The sequence below is a fragment of the Schistocerca nitens genome, chromosome 2, assembly GCF_023898315.1.
Source record: "Schistocerca nitens isolate TAMUIC-IGC-003100 chromosome 2, iqSchNite1.1, whole genome shotgun sequence".
NCBI classification, from domain to species: domain Eukaryota; kingdom Metazoa; phylum Arthropoda; class Insecta; order Orthoptera; family Acrididae; genus Schistocerca; species Schistocerca nitens.
In genome coordinates this window covers 139,751,990-139,777,226 of record NC_064615.1, presented here as the reverse complement: position 1 = coordinate 139,777,226, position 25,237 = coordinate 139,751,990, and the positions used below count along the sequence as shown (strand labels likewise).

The following is a 25,237-nucleotide window of genomic DNA, read 5'->3' as shown; positions in this document are numbered from 1 at the left end:
TCTGCTGTAAATTAAAATCACTTTATCAATCATCCAATAGCACATATTCCGTGATACAGTAAGAAGCTTCATTCTGGAACACATTGTGGCTAAGTCCATCACCTAGGAATCTAAAATCATCAGTTGTTTTTGAGCCTGCTAATTGGGGTGTGTGTGTGTGTGTGTGTGTGTGTGTGTGTGTGTGTGTGTGTGTGTGTGTGTGGAGGGTGGAGGGTAGAGGGTAGGTGTCACAGTAATTGCTATTTGATTTGGCCATATACTATTCTTTTGTCTTTGCTTATCTGAACAACATATTTGACCTATAAGTGAGAGGAAAATATAAAATTATAAATACACCAAATAGCTAGCCACTGCTTAGGTTCAGGAGGTGAAATTCCAGTGGTGCAGATACTTCTGTTTAAATGTTAAAGCATTAATCCCAGCTTTTCGAACTATGACTACCCTCTTCAGAAAGGAAGTAGGTTAAAAAGGGACAGCAGGTCACTCAAACCCCAGGATGAGAGGGACCCACCTGCCTTATGGACATCCTCACAACAAATGGGGGTCCTGTCCTCCTTGGGTCTGAGTGACCTGCTGCTCCTTTCTAACCTTCCCCAACCTACCCTTTTACCTGTCCCAACCTACCCTCTTAACTATCTGTGAAGGAACTAATAGTTCCAGAAGCTGGGATCAGACTGTGTAATCTGGAATTGTGTTTCTGCAGCTGTCTGCCTGTTTTCATGTTGATGGAATTGTGACATATTTTTGTTTCTGGTAATGTGAGCTACATTTCCACAAGTGTATTATTTTTTGTATGGAGTGCTCATGTATATAAAAAGTTCTAGTTATAAACTGCTATCAGAATTGACAATAGCCAGGTTCTGTAGCTGTATAGAAAGACATTATTCAGAGTGAAGTGCAGATCTAAAATATAACTTAATTGCTTTAAATAATATGCTGAAAGGTTGAGAAGTCACAAACACGCAACTATTGTTTGTAATAATATGTCAGATATTTCTTTATAGATGTGGGTTTTGTGGTTCACGCATTTGTGAGGATGCTACCATGTGAGGCAGAGTGATATGCGTGGTTTGTTACAGTGACATTGTTTGTAATTGACACAAAGTTTTTTTTCGTGTATTATTTTTCTCTTTAAGTCTATCTATCTAAACCATGTCTCCATCTTACATTCATTTTGATTACTACTCTAACAGTTAGGTCTTTTCCCCTCCTTGAACCCTTTGTGTTTTATATTTCTGGTTTCAATGCATATTGTTCTGCCGAACAGTCATGTTTCTGCACAATAAAGATATGCTGATCCCTCTTTAGTGATTCTAACACCTTCTCCTGTTAACTTCTGTGTTTGATATACTTTGAATTCTGTTATTGTCATGTTACAAATTGAGCTTAAAAATTTGGAAAAAATGGGTAATTCTCTTTGTTTTAGGGCTGAATATGTGTAAAATAGTTATCTACAGACAGTTCAGGATTTCAACAGTTTTTAAATGTTCACGGTTGAAATATGTTTGTTTTCTGCTATCTAAATAATGGTACCAGAAATGAAAGTTAATAGTCTATGATAAATGAAACACTATCCCTCAAATTCTAGCCATACAATAACTCAAACAATGGAAAATCGAGGATGGAATGCAACAATATTATGAAAAGCATAGTTACCACTCACTATATAGGAAAGATGCTGCACGACAGTGGCACAACAAAAAGACTGTCCGAAAGTTAGCTTTCAGCCAACAAGGCCAAAACAAACACACACACACACACACACACACACACACACACAAGCAGATATATTTTTCCCACGTGGAATGTTTCCCTCTATTATATATATATAAAAACAAAGATGTATCTAAAAACATAGATGATGTGAATTACCAAATGAAAGTGCTGGCAGGTCGACAGACACACAAACAAACACAAACATACACACAAAATTCAAGCTTTCGCAACAAACTGTTGCCTCATCAGGAAAGCGGGAAGGAGAGGGAAAGACGAAAGGATGTGGGTTTTAAGGGAGAGGGTAAGGAGTCATACCAATCCCGGGAGCGGAAAGACTTACCTTAGGGGGAAAAAAAAGGACGGGTATACACACACACACACACACACACACACACACACACACACACACATATACAGACACAAGCAGACATTTTGTTTGTGTTTGTTTGTGTGTCTATCGACGTGCCAGCACTTTCATTTGGTAAGTCACATCATCTTTGTTTTTAGATATATTTTTCCCACGTGGAATGTTTCCCTCTATTAATATATATATATATATCCAAAAACAAAGATGATGTGACTCACCAAACGAAAGCGCTGGCACGTCGATAGACACACAAACAAACACAAACATACACACAAAATTCAAGCTTTCGCAACAAACTGTTGCCTCATCAGGAAAGAGGGAAGGAGAGGGAAAGACGAAAGGATGTGGGTTTTAAGGGAGAGGGTAAGGAGTCATTCCAATCCCGGGAGTGGAAAGACTTACCTTAGGGGGAAAAAAGGACGGGTATACACTCACACACACACACGTATCCATCCACACATATACAGACACAAGCAGACATATTTAAAGACCTTTAAATACCTTTAAATATGTCTGCTTGTGTCTGTATATGTGTGTGGATGGATATGTGTGTGTGTGCGAGTGTATACCCGTCCTTTTTTCCCCCTAAGGTAAGTCTTTCCGCTCCCGGGATTGGAATGACTCCTTACCCTCTCCCTTAAAACCCACTTCCTTTCGTCTTTCCCTCTCCTTCCCTCTTTCCTGACGAAGCAACTGTTTGTTGCGAAAGCTAGAATTTTGTGTGTATGTTTGTGTTTGTTTGTGTGTCTGTCGACCTGCCAGCACTTTCATTTGGTAAGTCACATCATCTTTGTTTTTAGATATATTTTTCCTACGCGGAATGTTTCCCTCTATTATAAAAACAAAGATGATGTGACTTACCAAACAAAAGCGCTGGCACGTCGATAGACACACAAACAAACACAAACATACACACAGAATTCAAGCTTTCGCAACAAACTGTTGCCTCATCAGGAAAGAGGGAAGGAGAGGGAAAGACGAAAGGATGTGGGTTTTAAGGGAGAGTGTAAGGAGTCATTCCAATCCCGGGAGCGGAAAGACTTACCTTAGGGGGAAAAAAGGACGGGTATACACTCGCATCCATCCACACATATACAGACACAAGCAGACATATGTCCTTCCCTCTTTCCTGATGAGGCAACAGTTTGTGCGAAAGCTTGAATTTTGTTTGTGTTTGTTTGTGTGTCTATCGACGTGCCAGCGCTTTCGTTTGGTAAGTCACATCATCTTTGTTTTTAGATATATTTTTCCCACGTGGAATGTTTCCCTATATATATATATATATATATATATATATATCCAAAAACAAAGACCTTTAAATACCTTTAAATATGTCTGCTTGTGTCTGTATATGTGTGGATGGATATGTGTGTGTGTGTGCGAGTGTATACCCGTCCTTTTTTCCCCCTAAGGTAAGTCTTTCCACTCCCGGGATTGGAATGACTCCTTACCCTCTCCCTTAAAACCCACTTCCTTTCGTCTTTCCCTCTCCTTCCCTCTTTCCTGACGAAGCAACTGTTTGTTGCGAAAGCTAGAATTTTGTGTGTATGTTTGTGTTTGTTTGTGTGTCTGTCAACCTGCCAGCACTTTCATTTAGTAAGTCACATCATCTATGTTTTTAGATACATCTTTGTTTTTATATATATATAATAGAGGGAAACATTCCACGTGGGAAAAATATATCTGAAAACAAAGATGATGTGACTTACCAAACGAAAGCGCTGGCACGTCTATAGACACACAAACAAACACAAACATACACACAGAATTCAAGCTTTCGCAACAAACTGTTGCCTCATCAGAAAAGAGGGAAGGAGAGGGAAAGACGAAAGGATGTGGGTTTTAAGGGAGAGGGTAAGGAGTCATTCCAATCCCGGGAGCGGAATGACTTAAGTCTTTCCGCTCCCAGGATTGGAATGACTCCTTACCCTCTCCCTTAAAACCCACATCCTTTCGTCTTTCCCTCTCCTTCCCTCTTTCCTGATGCAACAGTTTGTTGCGAAAGCTTGAATTTTATGTGTATGTTTGTGTGTCTATCGACGTGCCAGCGCTTTCATTTGGTAAGTCACATCGACCATAGTACCTGGCAGCTGAAGCTGTGACTCAGCATCTCTGCTATATGTGAGCAGCAACCATCCTTTTCATAATATTGTAACTAGCCATATAACAACATAAATAACCTAGTAAAAATCACAGTTCATAATGTTTTCCACTTGGCAGTACCTCTCATTTGTGATCAGAGTGCTGGCTTATTTTAGTTGTGCACCCTATTGTACTGCAGAATTATCTCCTGGGACAGTGCAGCTAAAATAAACAAAGTATTCATTCAGCAATGCTACATGTAGAAGATACACATCTTGCAGAGGCCCCTTCAAAGATCCTTTAAGCTGCTGCTTTCATGAGTGAATAAGTTGCCTTACAATTCTTCCAAAGAATCTCTATATGCCGTCTGTAATAATCTTATAATTACCAGGATGTGGAATCCTAAGCCTCCTTGCTCCATCCTTTTATTTGGCATATTGTTCCAGATACTACAGTATGAGAGTGTCACATGATGTTTTATGGATTTTACTGTTCCCAGTGGTTGCTTGCCAGTGGTGTAATCAAACAACAGTGGATCTTTCAGCCTAATTTTCTGCAATGCAAGATCAAAACTTGGCATTTTTCATCCAATAAATTTGAAAAATTTTACTTTGAAATTCATTGAAAATGTTTCATTGTTTCCCTTTTTGTCAACAAAACTTTTTACTGAAATCTCTGATGAAGCTCTGTTGGCTGTTGTAGCAACTTTCTAACACAACTACTGAGCCACCGAGGGTCTCTTCCAAAATCCTGCCCAGTATCAAAGTCTAAAGAGTATTGGACAATACTTACAAATTTTATCTATATGTCCTCCACAATGTTTTCCTCAGCAGTGAATAGTTGAGTGAGTCTGCAGATAACTGACAGTCTGTTTTTTGTCACACTTGATAAGCAAAAATATTTTGCTCTCTTTCTCAACTTTCCTTTTGACTCCTGTGGTCATTGATGCTGTAACAGCCTTTTGGTCACTTATTCCCTCATCTAGGTAAACTGAAATGAAAAATTCATATCTGTTCATCACTAGATAAAAAGTTATTCCCTTTAACTGCTATTGATAATAATCAGAAAAGATGTTAGGAACAATCGCTCACACATTCTACTTTTGGCACATGTTTTAATAATTTGACTCTCCAGTTCTATAGCTTGCAAGTTGAAATCTCTTCCTATTGCCATAGCATGATCAGATAAATTGCCTTTGATATTCTCCAAGTTATACCCAACGCTTTCTGTGAATTCAGCTCCTTTGACGATGGTATATGAAAACATCAGATTACCAAATTAAAGCCATTTGCAATGCTTGTCTTCAATCAGATTATTTTGTATTGCCAATCTGTAAAAACCTGGCCAAATATTATCAGATTCTGTACATTTGTAAATTACCATCAAAGCAATCATTTGCAGTTGAGTAGGTTTCTCTTCCTATCATCTGTGACTCTGGAGGTGAGTACTCATCTGTGAATCTTGAGATGAGTGTACAATCCAATGTGAAAGGCAAACAGTTTGCCACAATGATGGCAAGGTGTCCCAGGTGAAGAAGCTTCAATCTTTCCATTTCATGTCATCAGTTCCTTTTCTTTTTGATGCTTCCTGTTATCAGTCACTGTTCATTGGCTGTTTAGTCAAAACAAAGTGTCTGATGATAGCCTAATGATCCCAGAGCGAATGTTAAAGGGCTGAGGTCTCACATTTATTAATACTAATGATACAACTTCACGATAGCCTTATTAACATCTTTAAATTGTTTCCTCTGACCTCCCACACAGTTTTTGCTCATTGTTAACTCAGAGTACAGTGCTTGCTTGGGAATGCAATTATTGGGCATGTGCTCCACATGCACAGTTCATCGTAACTGGCATCCTAAGACATTTGCTTCTGTACTGGTTGTCTGTGCCTCTCTAGGATGTTGACATATTTTTGCATCTATCTTGCAGTGTTTTATGCAGAGTCCTCTTCAAGCATCGCTGGTGACATTGTCCCAGCTTTTTAAGATGCTGTCTGTAATGTGTGTAGCACTCAGATCCATGAAACAGTGTGGGAATTACAATTGAATTGTATGCAAGGATCTTTGTTGCAACATTGAATCATGATTGTCAAATACTCGAGATTTTAGTCTGGCAAAGGATGATTCAGCATGTTTAATTCTATATTGAATTTCTGAATTGATATTTGCACTTGTTGAGAAGATGGTGTCAGAGTAAGGAAATGTGTAAGCTATTTAAAAGGTCACTCCATTTATGGTGATGCTGATATTTCTTTGTCCACCTCTAGGTGCTGTTTGGTAAAAGATCCATGTTTGGTATTCAGTTTGAAATCAATTTTTTTTGTATGCTGTGGAAAAGGCATTCAGGATTAACCATGGTTCTTCTGACTGAGCTACAAATGCTTTATCATCAGCATTATGCAACTCAGCTAATGATCCAGAAAATATTACAATAATTGCTTTTAAACATGTCAAATTAAACAGTTTTCCATCCGTCCTGTACGTTAACTTTTTTCCTGGAGTTAGATTATCTTTGAATAGCTGCATGACAGTGGCAACATACAATGAAAACATGTGAGGGCAATCACATACTGTTGCTCAACATCAGTGTTGATATGGAACGGATCCCCAGCTAAAATCCTCCATAAAGCTTCACAGTTTTTTTTTTTTAATCAAATGCCTTAGTGAGATCAATAAAGGCAGTTTAGAGGTCTGTTTTGTCCTCTGCATTTTTTTTCCTGAAGTTGACGAGTAGTGAATGTCATTTCTGTGCTTCCTCTACAAGCCCTAAAGCCACACTAGCTTTCTGGTAGTAATTGCTCCACTAAGGGCATAGCACAATTCTCCAAGCTACACAGCAATAATCTTCCATGGTACTTATTGCAGTCTATGTAATTTATTTTCTTAAATATGGGAGGTATCGAACTATCTGAAATCAGGAAGTGTTTCTTCAGTGTTCTGAATTTTAACAATCATTTCAGGTATGTGTTTTGAGGGGTTCCCCGCCATAATGCCATTGGTATTTTGTCTATCTTGTGATGTATATTTGAATTAATTGGAATCTATTTGTTGTCAGTCTGCCTTCTTTTCCTAGTGTAGTGTGTGCATCATGACACTGATAAGTGAATCTACACCTTGCCATGAACACTTCCTGCAATTAGCTAATACTTCACTAACAATTTCTCTCTCTTATTAGGGAGGATGAATTTTCCCCTTTGTAATTAATGTGGCTGATTTATTCTTTCCTCCAGTTCGTCGCTGCACCTGTGGAATGGGTCCCTCTAACAAATGTTCATATGCTGCATGTACTCAGCTACCTGAGTAGCTGCTTCCTATGTGCAACACCTGGCTGACCTTTCAGTCAGTGGAGGAAACCAGTAGAGTTCTCATTTACCAAACATTTTGAAAAATGTGTAACAAGGAATTACTTTTTATCTTGTTACGAGAAATGTTTTAAATCTCAGTTACTTTGTAACACATTTACCTAATAAGTCCCCCCCATGAACCATGGACCTTGCCGTTGGTGGGGAGGCTTGCGTGCCTCAGCGATACAGATAGCTGTACCGTAGGTGCAACCACAACGGAGGGGTATCTGTTGAGAAGCCAGACAAACGTGTGGTTCCTGAAGAGGGGCAGCAGCCTTTTCAGTAGTTGCAAGGGCAACAGTCTGGATGATTGACTGATCTGGCCTTGTAACAATAACCAAAATGGCCATGCTGTGCTGGTATTGCGAATGGCTGAAAGCAAGGGGAAACTACGGCCGTAATATTTCCCGAGGGCATTCAGCTTTACTGTATGATTAAATGATGATGGCGTCCTCTTGGGCAAAATATTCCGGAGGTAAAATAGTCCCCCATTCGGATCTCCGGGTGGGGACTACTCAGGAGGATGTCGTTATCAGGAGAAAGAAAACTGGCATTCTACGGATCGGAGCGTGGAATGTCAGATCCCTTTATCGGGCAGGTAGGTTAGGAAATTTAAAAAGGGAAATGGATAGGTTAAAGTTAGATATAGTGGGAATTAGTGAAGTTCGGTGGCAGGAGGAACAAGACTTTTGGTCAGGTGAATACAGGGTTATAAACACAAAATCAAATAGGGGTAATGCAGGAGTAGGTTTAATAACGAATAGGAAAATAGGAATGTGGGTAAGCTACTACAAACAGCTTAGTGAACGCTTTATTGTGGCCAAGATAGATACGAAGCTCACACCTACTACAGTAGTACAAGTTTATATGCCAACTAGCTCTGCAGATGACGAAGAAATTGAAGAAATGTATGATGAAATAAAATAAATTATTCAGATAGTGAAGGGTGACGAAAATTTAATAGTCATGGGTGACTGGAATTCGGTAGTAGGAAAAGGAAGAGAAGGAAACATAGTAGGTGAATATGGATTGGGGCTAAGAAATGAAAGAGGAAGCCGCCTGGTAGAATTTTGCACAGAGCACAACTTAATCATAGCTAACACTTGGTTTAAGAATCATGAAAGAAGGTTGTATACATGGAAGAACTCTGGAGTTACTAAAAGGTATCAGATAAATTATATAATGGTAAGACAGAGATTTAGGAACCAGGTTTTAAATTGTAAGACATTTCCAGGGGCAGATGTGGACTCTGACTACAATCTATTGGTTATGACCTGTAGATTAAAACTGAAGAAACTGCAAAAACGTGGGAATTTATGGAGATGGGACCTGGATATACTGAAAGAACCAGAGGTTGTACAGAGTTTCAGGGAGAGCATAAGGGAACAATTGACAGGAATGGGGGAAAGAAATACAGTAGAAGAAGAATGGATAGCTTTGAGGGATGAAGTAGTGAAGGCAGCAGAGGATCAAGTAGGTAAAAAGACGAGGGCTAATAGAAATCCTTGGGTAACAGAAGAAATATTGAATTTAATTGATGAAAGGAGAAAATATAAAAATGCAGTAAATGAAGCAGGCAAAAATGAATACAAACGTCTCAAAAATGAGATCGACAGGAAGTGCAAAATGGCTAAGTAGGGATGGCTAGAGGACAAATGTAAGGATGTAGAAGCTTATCTCACTAGGGGTAAGATAGATACTGCCTACAGGAAAATTAAAGAGACCTTTGGAGATAAGAGAACCACTTGTATGAATATCAAGAGCTCAGATGGAAACCCAGTTCTAAGCAAAGAAGGGAAAGCAGAAAGGTGGAAAGAGTATATAGAGGGTCTATACAAGAGCGATGTACTTGAGGACAATATTATGGAAATGGAAGAGGATGTAGTTGAAGATGAAATGGGTGACGATACTGTGTGAAGAGTTTGACAGAGCACTGAAAGACCTGAGTCGAAACAAGGCCCCCGGAGTAGACAACATTCCATTGGAACTACTGACGGCCTTGGGAGAGCCAGTCCTGACAAAACTCTACCATCTGTTGAGCAAGATGTATGAAACAGGCGAAATACCCTCTGACTTCAAGAAGAAAATAATAATTCCAATCCCAAAGAAAGCAGGTGTTGACAGATGTGAAAATTACTGAACTATCAGTTTAATAAGCCACAGCTGCCAAATACTAACACGAATTCTTTACAGACGAATGGAAAAACTAGTAGAAGCTGACCTCGGGGAAGATCAGAAATACTGTAACACGTGAGGCAATACTGACCTTATGACTTATCTTAGAAGAAAGATTAAGGAAAGGCAAACCTACATTTCTAGCATTTGTAGACTTAGAGAAAGTTTTTGACAATGTTAACTGGAATACTCTCATTCAAATTCTATAGGTGACAGGGGTAAAATACAGGGAGCGAAAGGCTATTTACAATTTGTACAGAAACCAGATGGCAGTTATAAGAGTCGAGGGGTATGAAAGGGAAGCAGTGGTTGGGAAGGGAGTGAGACAGGGCTGTAGCCTCTCCCCGATGTTATTCAATATGTATATTGAGCAAGCAGTAAAGGAAACAAAAGAAAAATTCGTAGTAGGTATTAAAATCCATGGAGAAGAAATAAAAACTTTGAGGTTTGCCGATGACATTGTAATTCTGTCAGACAGCAAAGGACTTTGAAGAGCAGTTGAACAGAATGGACAGTCTCTTCAAAGGAGGATATAAGATGAACATCAACAAAAGCAAAACGAGGATAATGGAATGTAGTCGAATTAAGTCGGGTGAGGCTGAGGGAATTAGATTAGGAAATGAGACACTTAAAGTAGTAAAGGAGTTTTGCTATTTGGGGAGCAAAATAACTGATGATGGTCGAAGTAGAGAGGATATAAAATGTAGACTGGCAATGGCAAGGAAAGCGTTTCTGAAGAAGAGAAATTTGTTAGCATCGAGTATAGATTTAAGTGTCAGGAAGTCATTTCTGAAAGTATTTGTATGGAGTGTAGCCATGTATGGAAGTGAAACATGGACGATAAATAGTTTAGATAAGAAGAGAATAGAAGCTTTTGAAATCTGGTGCTACAGAAGAATGCTGAAGATTATATGGGTAGATCACATAACTAATGAGGAAGTATTGAATAGGATTGGGGAGAAGAGAAGTTTGTGGCATAACTTGACTAGAAGAAGGGATCGGTTGGTAGGACATGTTCTGAGGCATCAAGGGATCAGCAATTTGGTGTTGGAGGCTAGTGTGGAGGGTAAAAATCGTAGAGGGAGACCAAGAGATGAATACACTAAGCAGATTCAGAAGGATGTAGGTTGCGGTAGGTACTGGGAGATGAAGAAGCTTGCACAGGATAGAGTAGCGTGGAGAGCTGCATCAAACCAGTCTCAGGACTGAAGACCACAACAACAACAACAACAACAACAACCTAATAAGTAATGGGGTTAGGCAACATTAATGCTTGGTATGTGGTCTATCTCTTAAGTCCTTATATTGCTGTCTCTCTTAGCTGTGCCCTGCAAGTGAGACTCTCCAGTTTTGTATTTTGTGCAGATCCTTTGTCCATACTCTTCCACTGGAGTACTCATGGTATATTTTGAACTCTTCATTCACATTTTCCATTCCCTTTATGTTCCATATCTTCCATCCATTGAATCTGTTTATGTGGAAAGTTTATAGTCTGCCTGTTAGGTCCATCTCAGTTCCTACCTGATATTACCAGTGTTTAATGTGATACAAAGACCAGTTTTGTCATAGCAGCTCCTCTTACAATGTTAAAACTTCTAATACACGAAATGCTTTTATTTTCCAGTCTCAGAGTACGCAGTTGGTATCAGAATTCATTTTAACTTCTTAAAAAAAGTCATCATCAAGCGACAGTTGAAAAAAGGAGGATCTTTAGTAAAATACTAAGAAATTAAATTAAAAACTCAACTCTTTGTAAAAAGCTATACACACTTAAATGCATTGCTTATATACTGAAAAGACAATGTCTTCCACCTTTGATTGTAGTTTTGTTTTCCAGTATTGGCCAGTTTTGTCTGTTATGTCTTTTTTAAGTGCTAGATGATGTTGGTGAGTACAAGCCACAAGGCGGTCCAACCATCAGCTGGTAAACAAAAAAACTTATGAAACACTTCAAAAGTACTCTGTGTGCTGATATGATAACAACAACTACTTAAGGTGTTGCCAATGTTATTACAAGTAAGACAATTGCTGATGCTGTGACAGTTAATTTTGTTGCAGTTCACTCACAATGGCCAGTGTTCTCATTTCAGCTATTACTTTTAAAGTGGGGTTCCTGTCTGAAGAAAAGTAAATGCTACATTGTGAACTCTCTAGTATTACCGTAGCATGAAATACGATGAGACTAGTATTGTGGTGCGAATTCGTAATTTCTTAGACAAATGCAATTAAGGTGTAATCAAGGACTCCATCAAAGTAAATATGTTGGAAAACCTTGCAAACAGGGACAGAGGTTCAGTTTACAGAATTTATTAAGATCTCACTGGCCATATCATCCATCAGAGCTGTAAAACACTGATAGAAAGTGGAAAACACTGATAGAAAGTGTGTCCTACAGAATCATGGTGCAGTCACAAAAAAACAAACAGGCACCAAAAGCTTTAGCGCTTACAAAGATTCGATCTTGGCTATAAATAGTGGTGCATCATCAACCACACTATACAGTCTGGTTAGAGTTAAGGCAGTGAGTACTCAACATAATAATGTATTTTGTCCTGATTGGTGGAACCGAAGGCAACAGTTAAGTGCATAACAGTATAAAACATGTAACATTTTGGATCTGATGCCTTAAAAATACCGATGCTGTTAGCCCACCCCAAAAGTCCAACACTCTTGATGTTATGGGCATGCTTTCTCAATGTTCCTACCTGCATTCTTTTGATTTCTGTTTGTTTGGCCTTCTCAGTTCAAGTATTAGGTAGTAGATGGTGTAGGCATTCTGGAAAAAATAATATTTCTGGCTTTTCTTCAGTTGTCACTGCACTAAACTTTTGCCATGCCAGCTCAGCTGCATCAACATAGTCAGATGTGGTTTGACCGATGACTAAACTGTTTGTCAGGTACCTTGTGATATTGAAGAAAGCATGATTTTTCAAAAGGATAATGCCTAAGAATCACACAGGAGATGTCAACCTTCTGCGAGGATCTTGCAGTAAGCCAATATCTCAAACCGTGATCACATGCTTCAGAATGCTCCAGTCTATCAACCTAAAACATTTCCTTGAAAAGAGAGAGAGAGATCTACAGCAGAGCCAGAAACAAAAATAATTGTAGTGCGCTTTCAGTGGGGCAAGAGCATAATTGGAAAAGTGTAGCATAGAGATACAAGCTACAGGTGTAGTGAACGTGGAGTAACAACTTTGGAAATTACCATGTTTTAAAATGTATCACGCAAAACAGGAATCATTATCCTGAAAGATCCCAAAAGAGGTTATTGTATATGAGATAAACTGTACGGTTCATTATTACCAATCAACCCTCTAAAATATCAATCATGAAGTTATATCTAAAAACAAAGATGATGTGACTTACCATACGAAAGCGCTGGCAGGTCGATAGATACACAAACACAATCATACACACAAAATTCTAGCTTTCGCAACCAACGGTTGCTTTGTCAGGAAAGATGGAGGGAGAGGGAAAGACGAAAGGATTTGGGTTTTAAGGGAGAGGGTAAGGAGTCATTCCAATCCCGGGAGTGGAAAGACTACCTTAGGGGGAAAAAAGGACAGGTATACACTCGCACACACATCCATATCCAACCACACATACACAGACACAAGCAGACATTTGTAAAGGCAAAGAGATTCGGCAGAGATGTCAGTCGAGACAGAAGTACAGAGGCAAAGATGTTATTGAAAGACAGGTGAGGTAAGAGCGGCGGCAACTTGAAATTAGCGGAGGTTGAGGCCTGGCGGATAACGAGAAGAGAGGATATACTGAAGGGCAAGTTCCCATTTCCGGAGTTCTGACAGGTTGGTGTTTAGTGGGAAGTATCCAGATAACCCAGACGGTGTAACACTGTGCCAAGATGTGCTGGCCGTGCACCAAGGCATGTTTAGCCACAGGGTGATCCTCATTACCAACAAACACTGTCTGCTTGTGTCCATTCATGCGAATGGACAGTTTGTTGCTGGTCATTCCCACATACACTCCTGGAAATTGAAATAAGAACACCGTGAATTCATTGTCCCAGGAAGGGGAAACTTTATTGACACATTCCTGGGATCAGATACATCACATGATCACACTGACAGAACCACAGGCACATAGACACAGGCAACAGAGCATGCACAATGTCGGCACTAGTACAGTGTATATCCACCTTTCGCAGCAATGCAGGCTGCTATTCTCCCATGGAGACGATCGTAGAGATGCTGGATGTAGTCCTGTGGAACGGCTTGCCATGCCATTTCCACCTGGCGCCTCAGTTGGACCAGCGTTCGTGCTGGACGTGCAGACCGCGTGAGACGACGCTTCATCCAGTCCCAAACATGCTCAATGGGGGACAGATCCGGAGATCTTGCTGGCCAGGGTAGTTGACTTACACCTTCTAGAGCATATTGGGTGGCACGGGATACATGCGGACGTGCATTGTCCTGTTGGAACAGCAAGTTCCCTTGCCGGTCTAGGAATGGTAGAACGATGGGTTCAATGACGGTTTGGATGTACCGTGCACTATTCAGTGTCCCCTCGACGATCACCAGTGGTGTACGGCCAGTGTAGGAGATCGCTCCCCACACCGTGATGCCGGGTGTTGGCCCTGTGTGCCTCGGTCGTATGCAGTCCTGATTGTGGCACTCACCTGCACGGCGCCAAACACGCATACGACCATCATTGGCACCAAGGCAGAAGCGACTCTCATCGCTGAAGACGACACGTCTCCATTCGTCCCTCCATTCACGCCTGTCGCGACACCACTGGAGGCGGGCTGCACGATGTTGGGGCGTGAGCGGAAGACGGCCTAACGGTGTGCGGGACCGTAGCCCAGCTTCATGGAGACGGTTGCGAATGGTCCTCGCCGATACCCCAGGAGCAACAGTGTCCCTAATTTGCTGGGAAGTGGCGGTGCGGTCCCCTACGGCACTGCGTAGGATCCTACGGTCTTGGCGTGCATCCGTGCATCGCTGCGGTCCGGTCCCAGGTCGACGGGCACATGCACCTTCCGCCGACCACTGGCGACAACATCGATGTACTGTGGAGACCTCACGCCCCACGTGTTGAGCAATTCGGCGGTACGTCCACCCGGCCTCCCACGTGCCCACTATACGCCCTCGCTCAAAGTCCGTCAACTGCACATACGGTTCATGTCCACGCTGTCGCGGAATGCTACCAGTGTTAAAGACTGCGATGGAGCTCCGTATGCCACGGCAAACTGACTGACACTGACGGCGGCGGTGCACAAATGCTGCGCAGCTAGCGCCATTCGACGGCCAACACCGCGGTTCCTGGTGTGTCCGCTGTGCCGTGCGTGTGATCATTGCTTGTACAGCCCTCTCGCAGTGTCCGGAGCAAGTATGGTGGGTCTGACACACCGGTGTCAATGTGTTCTTTTTTCCATTTCCAGGAGTGTAGAAAGCTTCACAGTGTAGGCAGGTCAGTTGGTAAATCACGTGGGTGCTTTCACATGTGGCTCTGCCTTTGATCGTGTACACCTTCCGGGTTACAGGACTGGAGTAGGTGGTGGTGGGAGGGTGCATGGGACAGGTTTTACACCGGCGGCAGTTAAGAAACTTACGTTCATGTTGATAACCCTGCTCTCATAACTGGTGCTTGATTCCAGGTTCTGTGTGTCATAGTTTGATGGAGACGCTAAGTATTTCAGGTAATGGCGTAGTCTTAGCTCCAATAAACCCCGCAGATGCAGTCACGTTCATGGGCAGGAACCAGAATAACTAAAGTACATTATGCCTGTGGTCTACATTGTCAAAGTACCAATGGATACAAAATTGTCAGCCAGTGTTTGGCAAAATGGCTAAAGGTATTCAATTGTGTAGCTAAATACAGTATCCTCGTTCATCCCTGCTCCAGTCCTGCTCCAACCCCTTGCCTCACGGCTCATATTCCTGCAGTATGCCTAGATGCAAGACCTGTCCCATACATCCTCCCACGACCACGTACTCCAGTCCAGTCACAGGCGTTTCGTATCCCATCAAAGGCAGGGCTACCTGTGCATGCAGTCATGTGATCTATAGACTAACCTTCAACCTCTATGCGTTTTTCTATGGGGGCATGATACCCAATGAGCTATCATTCCTTATTAATGACCACCAAGAGACAGCTGGGCCACCCAGTTACTGAACATGTTGCCCAACATGATATTCTTCACTTTAATGACTGCATAGCAGTCTGTGCCATCTGGATTCTTCCCACCAACACCAGATTTTCTGAATTACTTAGGCGTCCATCACATACCTATCCCCTTCCCTACTCCTCGTGCAGCACTACATAGCCTTCTGTTCCACCAACAGATCCACTAGTATTTTTCCCCTTCTCTACTTCTTTCCTTTTTCTGACCCCTGTCGCCGTGCACAACTCCCAAACCTCCCAACTGCACCTAGCAGCCCTATCCTGTCCCCACCATGTCCTTGCATGCTCCCACAACCAGCACTATACCTCCCTGCACCCTAACCTGCTATCTTTTCATCCTTTCCCCTTCCCACTCCATCCCCCTCCTTATCCCAACCACCCACTGGTTATTTCTCCCATCAGGCAAAATTGCTGCATGCAATCCGTCCCAGTGGTCAGAAACAGTAGGTGTAATTGCTGCATGCAATCCGTCCCAGTGGTCAGAAACAGTAGGTGTGTGTGTGTGTGTGTGTGTGTGTGTGTGTGTGTGTAGAATTTTGAAATGTATAGCAATCTTTTCGTTGTGCCTGTCTGTAACTCAACATCTCCTCTATATGGTGATTAGCGGTCTATCCTTTTGATAATATTGCCATTACTCCATCCTGGATTTTTCATTGTTTGTTCTTCATAATCAGTTCCTTATGAGGGAGACAGTAGCAGTGAGAGAACTGATTTCCACTCCGGGCTGCAACTTCTGCTACGTCCATACCCTGCAAGCCACCATACGGTGCATGGCTAGCAGTGTTGTTTAATTTAAATTTTGCAGCTATTTTCTCCTTTTTTTGTTTTTAAGTAAGATGCTAGAGGCAGAGCGGGAATATGGTAGAACCTTTTGTATGTAGAATTCAACATAGTGTCATAGTTCACACTTTATTATATGCTCCTCCTTTATAAACTGAAATAGTGTTTTGAATTTGTTGACTTTTTGATAAGCCTTTAGGAATCTTCAGTTGGTCGTTTGTTCCCACACAAGCTACTGGCTTCAAAATTTAGATGCATTCTTTCATATGTTTAAGTAAAGATTTTTAATGTAGCCTTAACTGAATTTTCCATCAGTGCTTGGCAGAACTTGATAACAATGTTTCCCCTCCTCCTGATAGAATATATTATAGATAAATTGCAGCCTGTCTGACATTCGCAGCTAAGATGAAACCCTTTATGTTCCATTCCAACAAAAATGTAATTTTGCTTTTATCTACAATTCAGAGCATATCTATTCTTAATATTACCATTATTTTTGCTTCTCTGGAGAGCTTCTCATACTTGTCAGTACAAGTTACTGCCATTTGATGCTTGCAATTTTACACATCGGTTACTGTCATTACAGTAAATAAAATGTTTGAATGCAACCCATTCTGCAGTAAACACATCTTTTACTTATAAACATATTGTGATCTGTAAATATTGTTCTTAATTTTGTAAAGTGTTCTCTGTCGATACTATTTCTACTGAATTTCCTTTTGGTGGCCACCAATCTCCTGTAATGAAGTCACTTGTTTCTGGTCTTGAATCTGTCATAATGATTTTACCCATTAAAATACAGTTATTATGCTATTGATCATCACTTCTTAACTGCAGCTTCAAAGCAGATTTGTTGCTATGAAATGAAAACCCATGTGTACTTATCATAACAGTTAATGTTTGTTGAGGAGCATTTACATTTAATGCTTGTTTAACTTACAGGGCTCAGTATTGTAAATCAGACAATTGTTGATTTGTTGGGAATGTTTTACAACAGTTTTTCACTTTTTCGATCAGTGACATAGTTTCATATAATTTTCACTTTGCAGTGGACTGTGTGCCGATTTAAAACTTTCTGACAGATTAAAACTGTATGCCAGACTGGGACTCGAACCTCGGACCTTTGCCTATCATGGGCAAGTGCTCTACTGACTGAGCTAACCAAGTGTGATTCATGGCCCATCCTCACAGCTTTACTTCCACCAGTACCTGATTACCTACCTTCCATACGTCACAGAAGTTTCTCTACATACCTTGTAGGACTAGGACTCCTGTGGAGTGTATTGTGGAGACATGGCTACATTTGCAGTTTTCAGTTGCTGTGAATTGTGTTATACTTTGGTAGAAAATCTAGGCTCGAATGTAAGTACTTCAATGAAGCAAATAATGGAAAAGTAAAAATAGCACTGGGATGCTTTTGTTAAGCTAAGCAGGTTTTTCATAACTAAACTTCATATATGTGTGAAAAGGCAAGTTCACAACCTGTGTGTTACCAGCTTATGGTTTTCGGCAGTGTGTCACTGACTTTTTGCATTAAAAGTATTTGAAAACTGACGGGTGCTCAACAATCAATCAAAAGATACATATGGAGAATTACTGGAAGAGACAGGAAACAAACAAATGGATTGGGGAACAGATGTGAGTGGAAGAAGTGATAATTAATAGACTGAAATTTAGATGGAGCAAGGATTGCTGGATTCTAAAAGATAAGCATTGACATAATGGAAGGTGCATGGATGATGATAGAAACTGGGTAAAATACAGTTGAAGATCACAAGCCCAGGAGGCCTTTATCCAGCAATTAATGTTAGCTGACTAATAATGATGATGAAATAAGGATAGATGACTACCCATAACCAAACAGAAAAATTAGTTTATGTTTATTTAGCAGTCTTTATCTTTTTTCTTCCAAGAAAGTTAAGTATATTTTAACAGCCACAGTACCGTTTCTAGGTATGTGATCATTGCATTTCCAAGAATTTGAGAGAGAGAGAGAGAGAGAGAGAGAGAGAGAGTTTTCATTAGGAAATTTCAAAATTATTCGAAGTGTCCCTGCTTAACTTCTCTCCTTAATGTATAGGTGAAATGCTTTTATGAGATGTTCGGTGAGGGCGCAATTTACATTTATCAAGCACTTCTCCCCTGTGATGCCACAACTGATAAGTTCACTACATTTTACAGTCGCAAATATGGAATGAAGGGAAAGGGCGTCTGATGCAAGCTCTATCGCCCCCAGCCAGTCCTCGGCGTGATGGCTCACCCACGTCATCTACCAGCAATGATGTTGATGAAAGCACAAGGTATGCACTAAAACAACAAGCGTATTTACAGTGTCTAGATGGGCTGTTACTGGGGTTAGATATGACAGATGTAGTTCCATACGATATTGACTTTCCTGGACGTCTTAGCTGACTGAAAATTGAATTGTTAACTGTGACGTTTTGGCTAAAGTTTAAAGTTGTTTACAGATAATAAATTTTACAGATAATATTCACTTTATATCTTTCCCTTGTTACTATTTGAAATCAAGCATTGCTGTGTACAGTTGTTGATTTGCAAATTGCGACACTTACTTTTTATCAACATCAGATGTTCCAGTTGCTAATGATATAATTTTATTACAAAATCAATTTTGGTTGTGTAAATAAATTTAACTCTAGCCGACATCACAGTGAACTTGTGCATTTTGTTACATTGTTGGCGTTGGCGTAAATACTTAACATGGAGACCACGCAGCAGTCGGATTTTTGTATCAGCCTTTCAAATCAGTTCAATGCAACTCCCAAAAAGTCTCCAGAAAATAGACCTAGAAATTTTTCTGAGTGTTTTTGATACCCTAGATAAGATCTTCTTTTTTTTTTTTTTTTTTTTTTTTTTTTTTTTTTTTTTTTTTTTTTTTTTTTTTTTAAATTGATGGTGTGGCTCTTTACTAGAATGCTTGCCTGCCATGTGGGCAACATGGGTCTGATTTCTGGTCATTGTTAACTTTTAAACAAAGGTCATGTTTCTGTGAAGTGTAAAACACAATTTCATTTGTGAGGTTTTTAATCTAAACAATCTTTCTTCATAAAAAAATAGATAATTAAGAATTATATATTCTGATCACAAGAATGCAGAGACAATGACAGAAACAACAGTTTATTATGTCTAGAAATAACTTGTTACAAGAAGACACTTGACGCGGTGTGACTACACTACTAGTCCGATAATCCTAATCAGAATGTCAACATGTAACTGAGGGTGAGGCTGGACAGTCCCGACTCTGTAAGCTGTTGGCTGGACAGTAGGGTGCACTGAGGAGAGGCTGTGCCCGCATCCTTGATTGGCGACTTCTGTGGCTTGCCTTACAACAGCATGCCTCAATCTTGGGTGTGGAACCGATGTGGGTCACTACATATTTAAATGGTGTTGCCATTCAAACTGAATTGGGGGGGGGGGGGGGGGTTTACACAAAGACCAGAACAAGACTCGAACCGGCCATCCAGAGATTACCAGTCTCGAGCACTACTGATTTGTATTTCCATCTTTATATATTTTATGCATCATGGAAATGCTCATAACATGCACCTTTGTTTAAAAATTTGCACCTGCCATAAATCGAACATGGGTCCCCCATATGGTAGACAAACATTCTACCACAGAGCTATGCAGTCCATCATAAATTTGAACTTCCTTTAGGTATTAGACACTTGGGAAACTTAAAAGTTGATTTTCGTGAGAACATTTTAGAGCGGCATTGGCATGCTTTGGGAGACTGATACTCGAGTTCTGAACTTCATTTACCAATGCAAGAAACTACAAAAATCCAATTGCTGTGTAGTCTCCTTTTTAGTAAATTTGAAAATTACTTGTAATTGACTTGAAACCAGCTGAGCAAGTGAAACTGCAACATAATTTGCAACTGAAGCATTTGCTTTCAGATAATGTTGTCAGTCATTGTGGAAGAACTCCGGCTTATCAAGGAGTGCCCACCTAACCTCTGTTTGGGAGCAAGAAAATTTTAAATTTTTAATTAATTTATATAAGGAGCAGTGTGACTAACAAAAGGTCATACTAGTTTTACAATATTTGTCTTTAAAATTTGTAGTAGTATTTTATTCTTGCTTAGGCTTAAAAATTTTCCAACAGGCACATTGTAGTGAAATGATGAAGTAAGAAATTATATTTTCATGTATTGTTCTTATCTCTAATTCTCCTGCCTTTATTGTTGACATTGCCCTTATAGCGAATTTATTATTGTTAAAAATTAAAGCTGTAAGTGCATTGCAAGATTTTAAAAACCATGTGTTTGAAAAGTATGGATTTCTACTTACCACATGGAGGAGGTATTGAGTTGCAAACAGGCACAATGAAAAGACAGCTAAACATTTAAGCTTTCAAACAAATTCCTTCTGTTCAAAATGTTAAATGTTTACCAGTCTCATCATATTGCCTGGTATGTGGTGAATAGCAACCCATCCTTTTCATCTTGTTGTTACTCCATTCTGGAATGCATACCGTTTAAAAATCATTAGTTCTATTCAGGGCCCAGTTGAGAAGTTGGTTGGGCAGTAAAAATAAAGAAGATATTTTGTAGAAAAATTAAACTTGTGAAGATAGAAACTAAAATTTTCAAACAGTGTCTCATGTTATACTTCTTAATAATTGCTATTTTTTAATGTACTTGTTTGTGTGCAGAACTGAAAATTTATTCTCTTGTTAGCAGCCCCCCACCACCGAAAGCTGGTCGCTATGACTTTTCCCCCAACTCTTCAGCACAACAGTTTGCTGGCAGACCGTCAGGAGACTTCTCTGATGATGGTGATGATGATGATGATGATGAAGATGATGAAGATGAAAGACAGTCAAAATAACAATACAAAATGTAAATCTTCCATAACCAGAATCTGTTGGTGCTGAAGCTTAGTGCACTGTAAGCTGATCTTTTATGAAAGGAGTGTTTGACTGTAAATCTCCAAAGTACTGTAATATTGTTTTAATTGTTTTATAGCAAAAAAGAATGTAAATGAGTTGTCTGCTGTAAACTATTATATATTTAAAGTCTTTTAATTGTTTTAAGTTTTCAGAAAGGCTGGACTTAGTTACAAGTGGCGATTGTTTTGTTGATATTGTGTCTAGTGTTACCTAAGGAGATCGCTCCTAATATTTTTTCTTTTTTTTTTTTTTCGCTGTAAGCTACAGCATCAAATAAAATTTTGTTTTGTTTGAATAATGACTGTCATGTTTTGTGTGTTATGACATGCATACTCGATTATAAGCTACACGGCTTTTGGTTCCCAGTCTTCCTCTCCATAAAGTAAATGATTCAACCCCAGAAATAATTTCCCGTACGGTGTGTGCGTTTTTGAATTTATCATGACGGAACCCAGAGTGAATAACATCATTGTTACCTTTGAAATTTTTTTGGCCCACATATGGTCAAAATGAGGGAATCTGTCAAGCACTCTGAACCAGTCTTTCTAAATTAATGAAGAAAAAAGTTGCTAGAGTTCGTGTGTCTGTCTGGCACGCAGTTCTAATCTGCCAGGAAGCTTCAGGCAGAAACTTACAGAAACTGATTTGTTAAAGAGTGTATGAAATTTCATTCCATGGACTACTCAGGTTGAGGTACACATTGAGTTTTACCTTGAGCCTACAGAAAGCCTAACATCAGGTGAAGAGTGAAAGCCAGACAGCTGACATGGGATTATAAGAGCAGTGACTTGTTACACAACATGAATGGTGCTTTCATCTTTGGCACCTGGACTACATACAGGTATATAAACACATCATACCACTGCCATAGCTACATGGTAGCAGTGCGGTATGCAACCAAAATATTATGTCTTTCCTATTGATTCACCAGGCTAGAATCCCAGAAACCAATCATGCAACACACCAGAAAATATAAGGCCATATCAAAAAACTGGAGAAAGCAATGTCACATTGAAGCAGAATATTTGCAAGCAAACAGTATTCGAAATGGATGTGCACGCTATATCAAGGGATGATAACACAAAAACCCAAACACAGCCTGATGTTTACTGAGAAAAGTATGAAATATTCAGTAAAACATTGTTTTGTTATAAAAAACTTGTCAATGTCATGTCATGTCTGTCTCACAGATAAATTCCTGTCAGATTTCAGTCTGCTTAAAAAGCCAACACGTAAGTTAATATAGGAATGAAAAATCAGTTTGGTAACTGCAATGTGGCCTCACAGATTACAAGTTTTCTATGCAGCGAAGTTACACTGATCACAGGAATAAATATCATAAATGGGTAAGGAGGCTATAACGAAATAATTTGTTCATGCAATGATAGAGAGCAGTAGCAAGTTCACTGCTTTTAACAATAAAATTTAGTGCAATTAAATACAAATTTGGAGAACATTGTAGCCTGTGTGACAGTGAAACACCCATTGTATCGAGGTAGGTAAGTACACCATGTGCAGTATGTACTCTTACATTATCATATTGAAAGATGACATTATAGAAACATCAAAGGTGTAATGTGTGCTGTCCAAATTACCAGCTATGGGAGAGATGATCATGTGTGAACCCAGTTTAACACAGTGTTTCAGGACCATGTGACAAAGCAAGCTGGGATATTTTTACTTCTCGTCTCGTTTTGCCATCTGCCTCCTTAAAATTCATTTTTTCATGTCTGACTAATTACCATCAACATACATGAGTATAACCTGCATTTTTATAAAAGAGAAAAGTTGGCCCTCAGTTTTAAAGAATATAGCAACAGGTCTAATTTTGTGCTTAGTTTTGTGTATGTCATCAATTTCCTAATTTATTTTGACTATTCCTTGTTAATATCTTTTGTTATAGGGTGAAATCAGTAATTGTTTCATAACTTAAATTCTATTGTTGACTTACAAACAAATGTAAATTCTGTACTAGTTATAAACATTTGGAAGACGAAACACTGGCATTCTTAAAGTATTTATTTGGCTCTCTTCAAAACCATATTAGCAAAGCCAGCACTTAATTAATTCCAATGTATTACCAGTTTTGTCAAAAGTATTGTTTGCGTAACTATATCTGTAAACAAATAATATGGCGTAACCCTCGTATTAGAAGAAACTATTAAAAAGAAAGAATTTTTCCATGTATTCAGTTAACTGAATGAGGTATCTTTTAATTGTAATTTCTATAACTTTAACACCCAACAATGTATAGTTTCAGTACCTATTACTGTGATGATATATAAATGCCCAATTTTTGGGCTCGAGTCAGTCAGTCCATGGTCGATTTTCAGACAAGAAGGGCGTGTTGGTTAGGTCAACAACAATGCATCAACTTAACTGTGTAAGACAAATAGGCCATGTGTTAAAACGATGACAGTGTCTGTTCACTACGTAAGACAAATAGGCTGTATGTTAAAACAATGACAGCATCTGTTCAATACATACCATATTATTCTGCAAGAACTGTGTGGTTAGGTTTTTACTGCTCATAGATGTTCAACGGTAAACTATTGTAGCAGTATGCCTGCAAACTGTTAATGAGGCTTATCAAAATTTGCTAATAGTTAACTGGCCATATTATCTGTAATATTGGGAGGGGGGAAGGGGGGGGGGGTTGTGAACAGTTAAAGTAAAGAACTGTGAAACGCAACTGTGCAACATCATTCACAGTAGTCAGTGGTAAACTTCCACTTCCCATTTTTCAGCTAGTATAACTGTGCAGTATGTCAACATCAAAGACAGTCAACGAGGAAATAAAGCAGGCAAACATAACAACCAATAGGCTTACCATAAATTCTGAAAAGACCTGATGTTAGGAAGAACTCCGCTTACAGCGAGTGTGATTGTTGTTTATTAAAACACAACTGGTTTCACAGCTTAAAGCCATGTCGTCAGGTGCAACAAAGTTAGATCATCATAGGTATACCCATCACTCCTAATCAAAATTTACTATTCAGAGAATATTGCCAATACTATGTCAAGCGAAATATAAAGAAGTGTTCCATTCTTTAAAATTTGCCTGCATCAGTGTGAACAGCAGAGCAGCTCAGTACAGGGAAAGGCAAAAGCGGCCCACACAGGCGACAGGTATTTTAACGTCGTTGCACCTGATGATGTGGCTTTAAGCTGCGGAACAGGTTGTGTTTTAATAAATGACAGTTATACTAGCTGTAAAAGGAGTTCTTCGTACCATCATGCCTTTCAACAGCTTTGGTTGCCCAGAATATTAAATAGCTTCTGAGAAAACATCACAGAAACCTCTACCCTGCAAACCCTATTTTTACCACTGCAGGGGAAAAAAGTCTCAAATGTGATGCATACAAAATTTTTAGGCATACACATTCAGGAGGATTTGATGTGGGAGATGTACCTTAACTATCTAAGTAAAAAAGTGAATACACTTCTGCTGTTAGGATTCTCACTTAAAATACAAGCTGCCCATTGGTGGTGACAATGTATCATGGTGGTGTACTGTTACTACCGATGTACAGAATAATTTTTAGTGGGAATTCCACAACTGAAATTAAAATGAAGAAAAATATTATCATGGTAAAGATAAATGCAGCTTTTCCTGTAGACCCTTTTTTAAAAATCTGAAATACTGCCTCTGCCTTGTTTGTATATAAAAGAGAGCATCTTAAAAAAAGAAAACCTTCTAACATAACTATG

At 39.6% G+C, this 25,237-nt stretch overlaps 1 protein-coding gene across 7 annotated transcripts in view; it reads left to right on the top strand.

Annotated features, from left to right (window-relative positions):
* The window catches only part of LOC126235838 (choline-phosphate cytidylyltransferase A-like), a 116,718-nt gene extending 94,968 nt beyond the window's left edge, over positions 1-21,750 (top strand). For 4 of the 7 annotated variants that reach the window (XM_049944695.1, XM_049944701.1, XM_049944697.1 and 1 more), the window contains 2 exons: positions 18,794-18,912; positions 21,315-21,750. In XM_049944695.1, coding sequence (XP_049800652.1) covers positions 18,794-18,912; positions 21,315-21,465 — 270 coding nt within the window. In that variant the 3' untranslated portion in view covers positions 21,466-21,750. The remainder of the gene's footprint in view (positions 1-18,793; positions 18,913-21,314) is intronic. The other 3 variants (XM_049944696.1, XM_049944698.1, XM_049944699.1) reach the window with 3 other exon arrangements.
* The last annotated feature ends 3,487 nt before the right edge of the window (positions 21,751-25,237 follow it).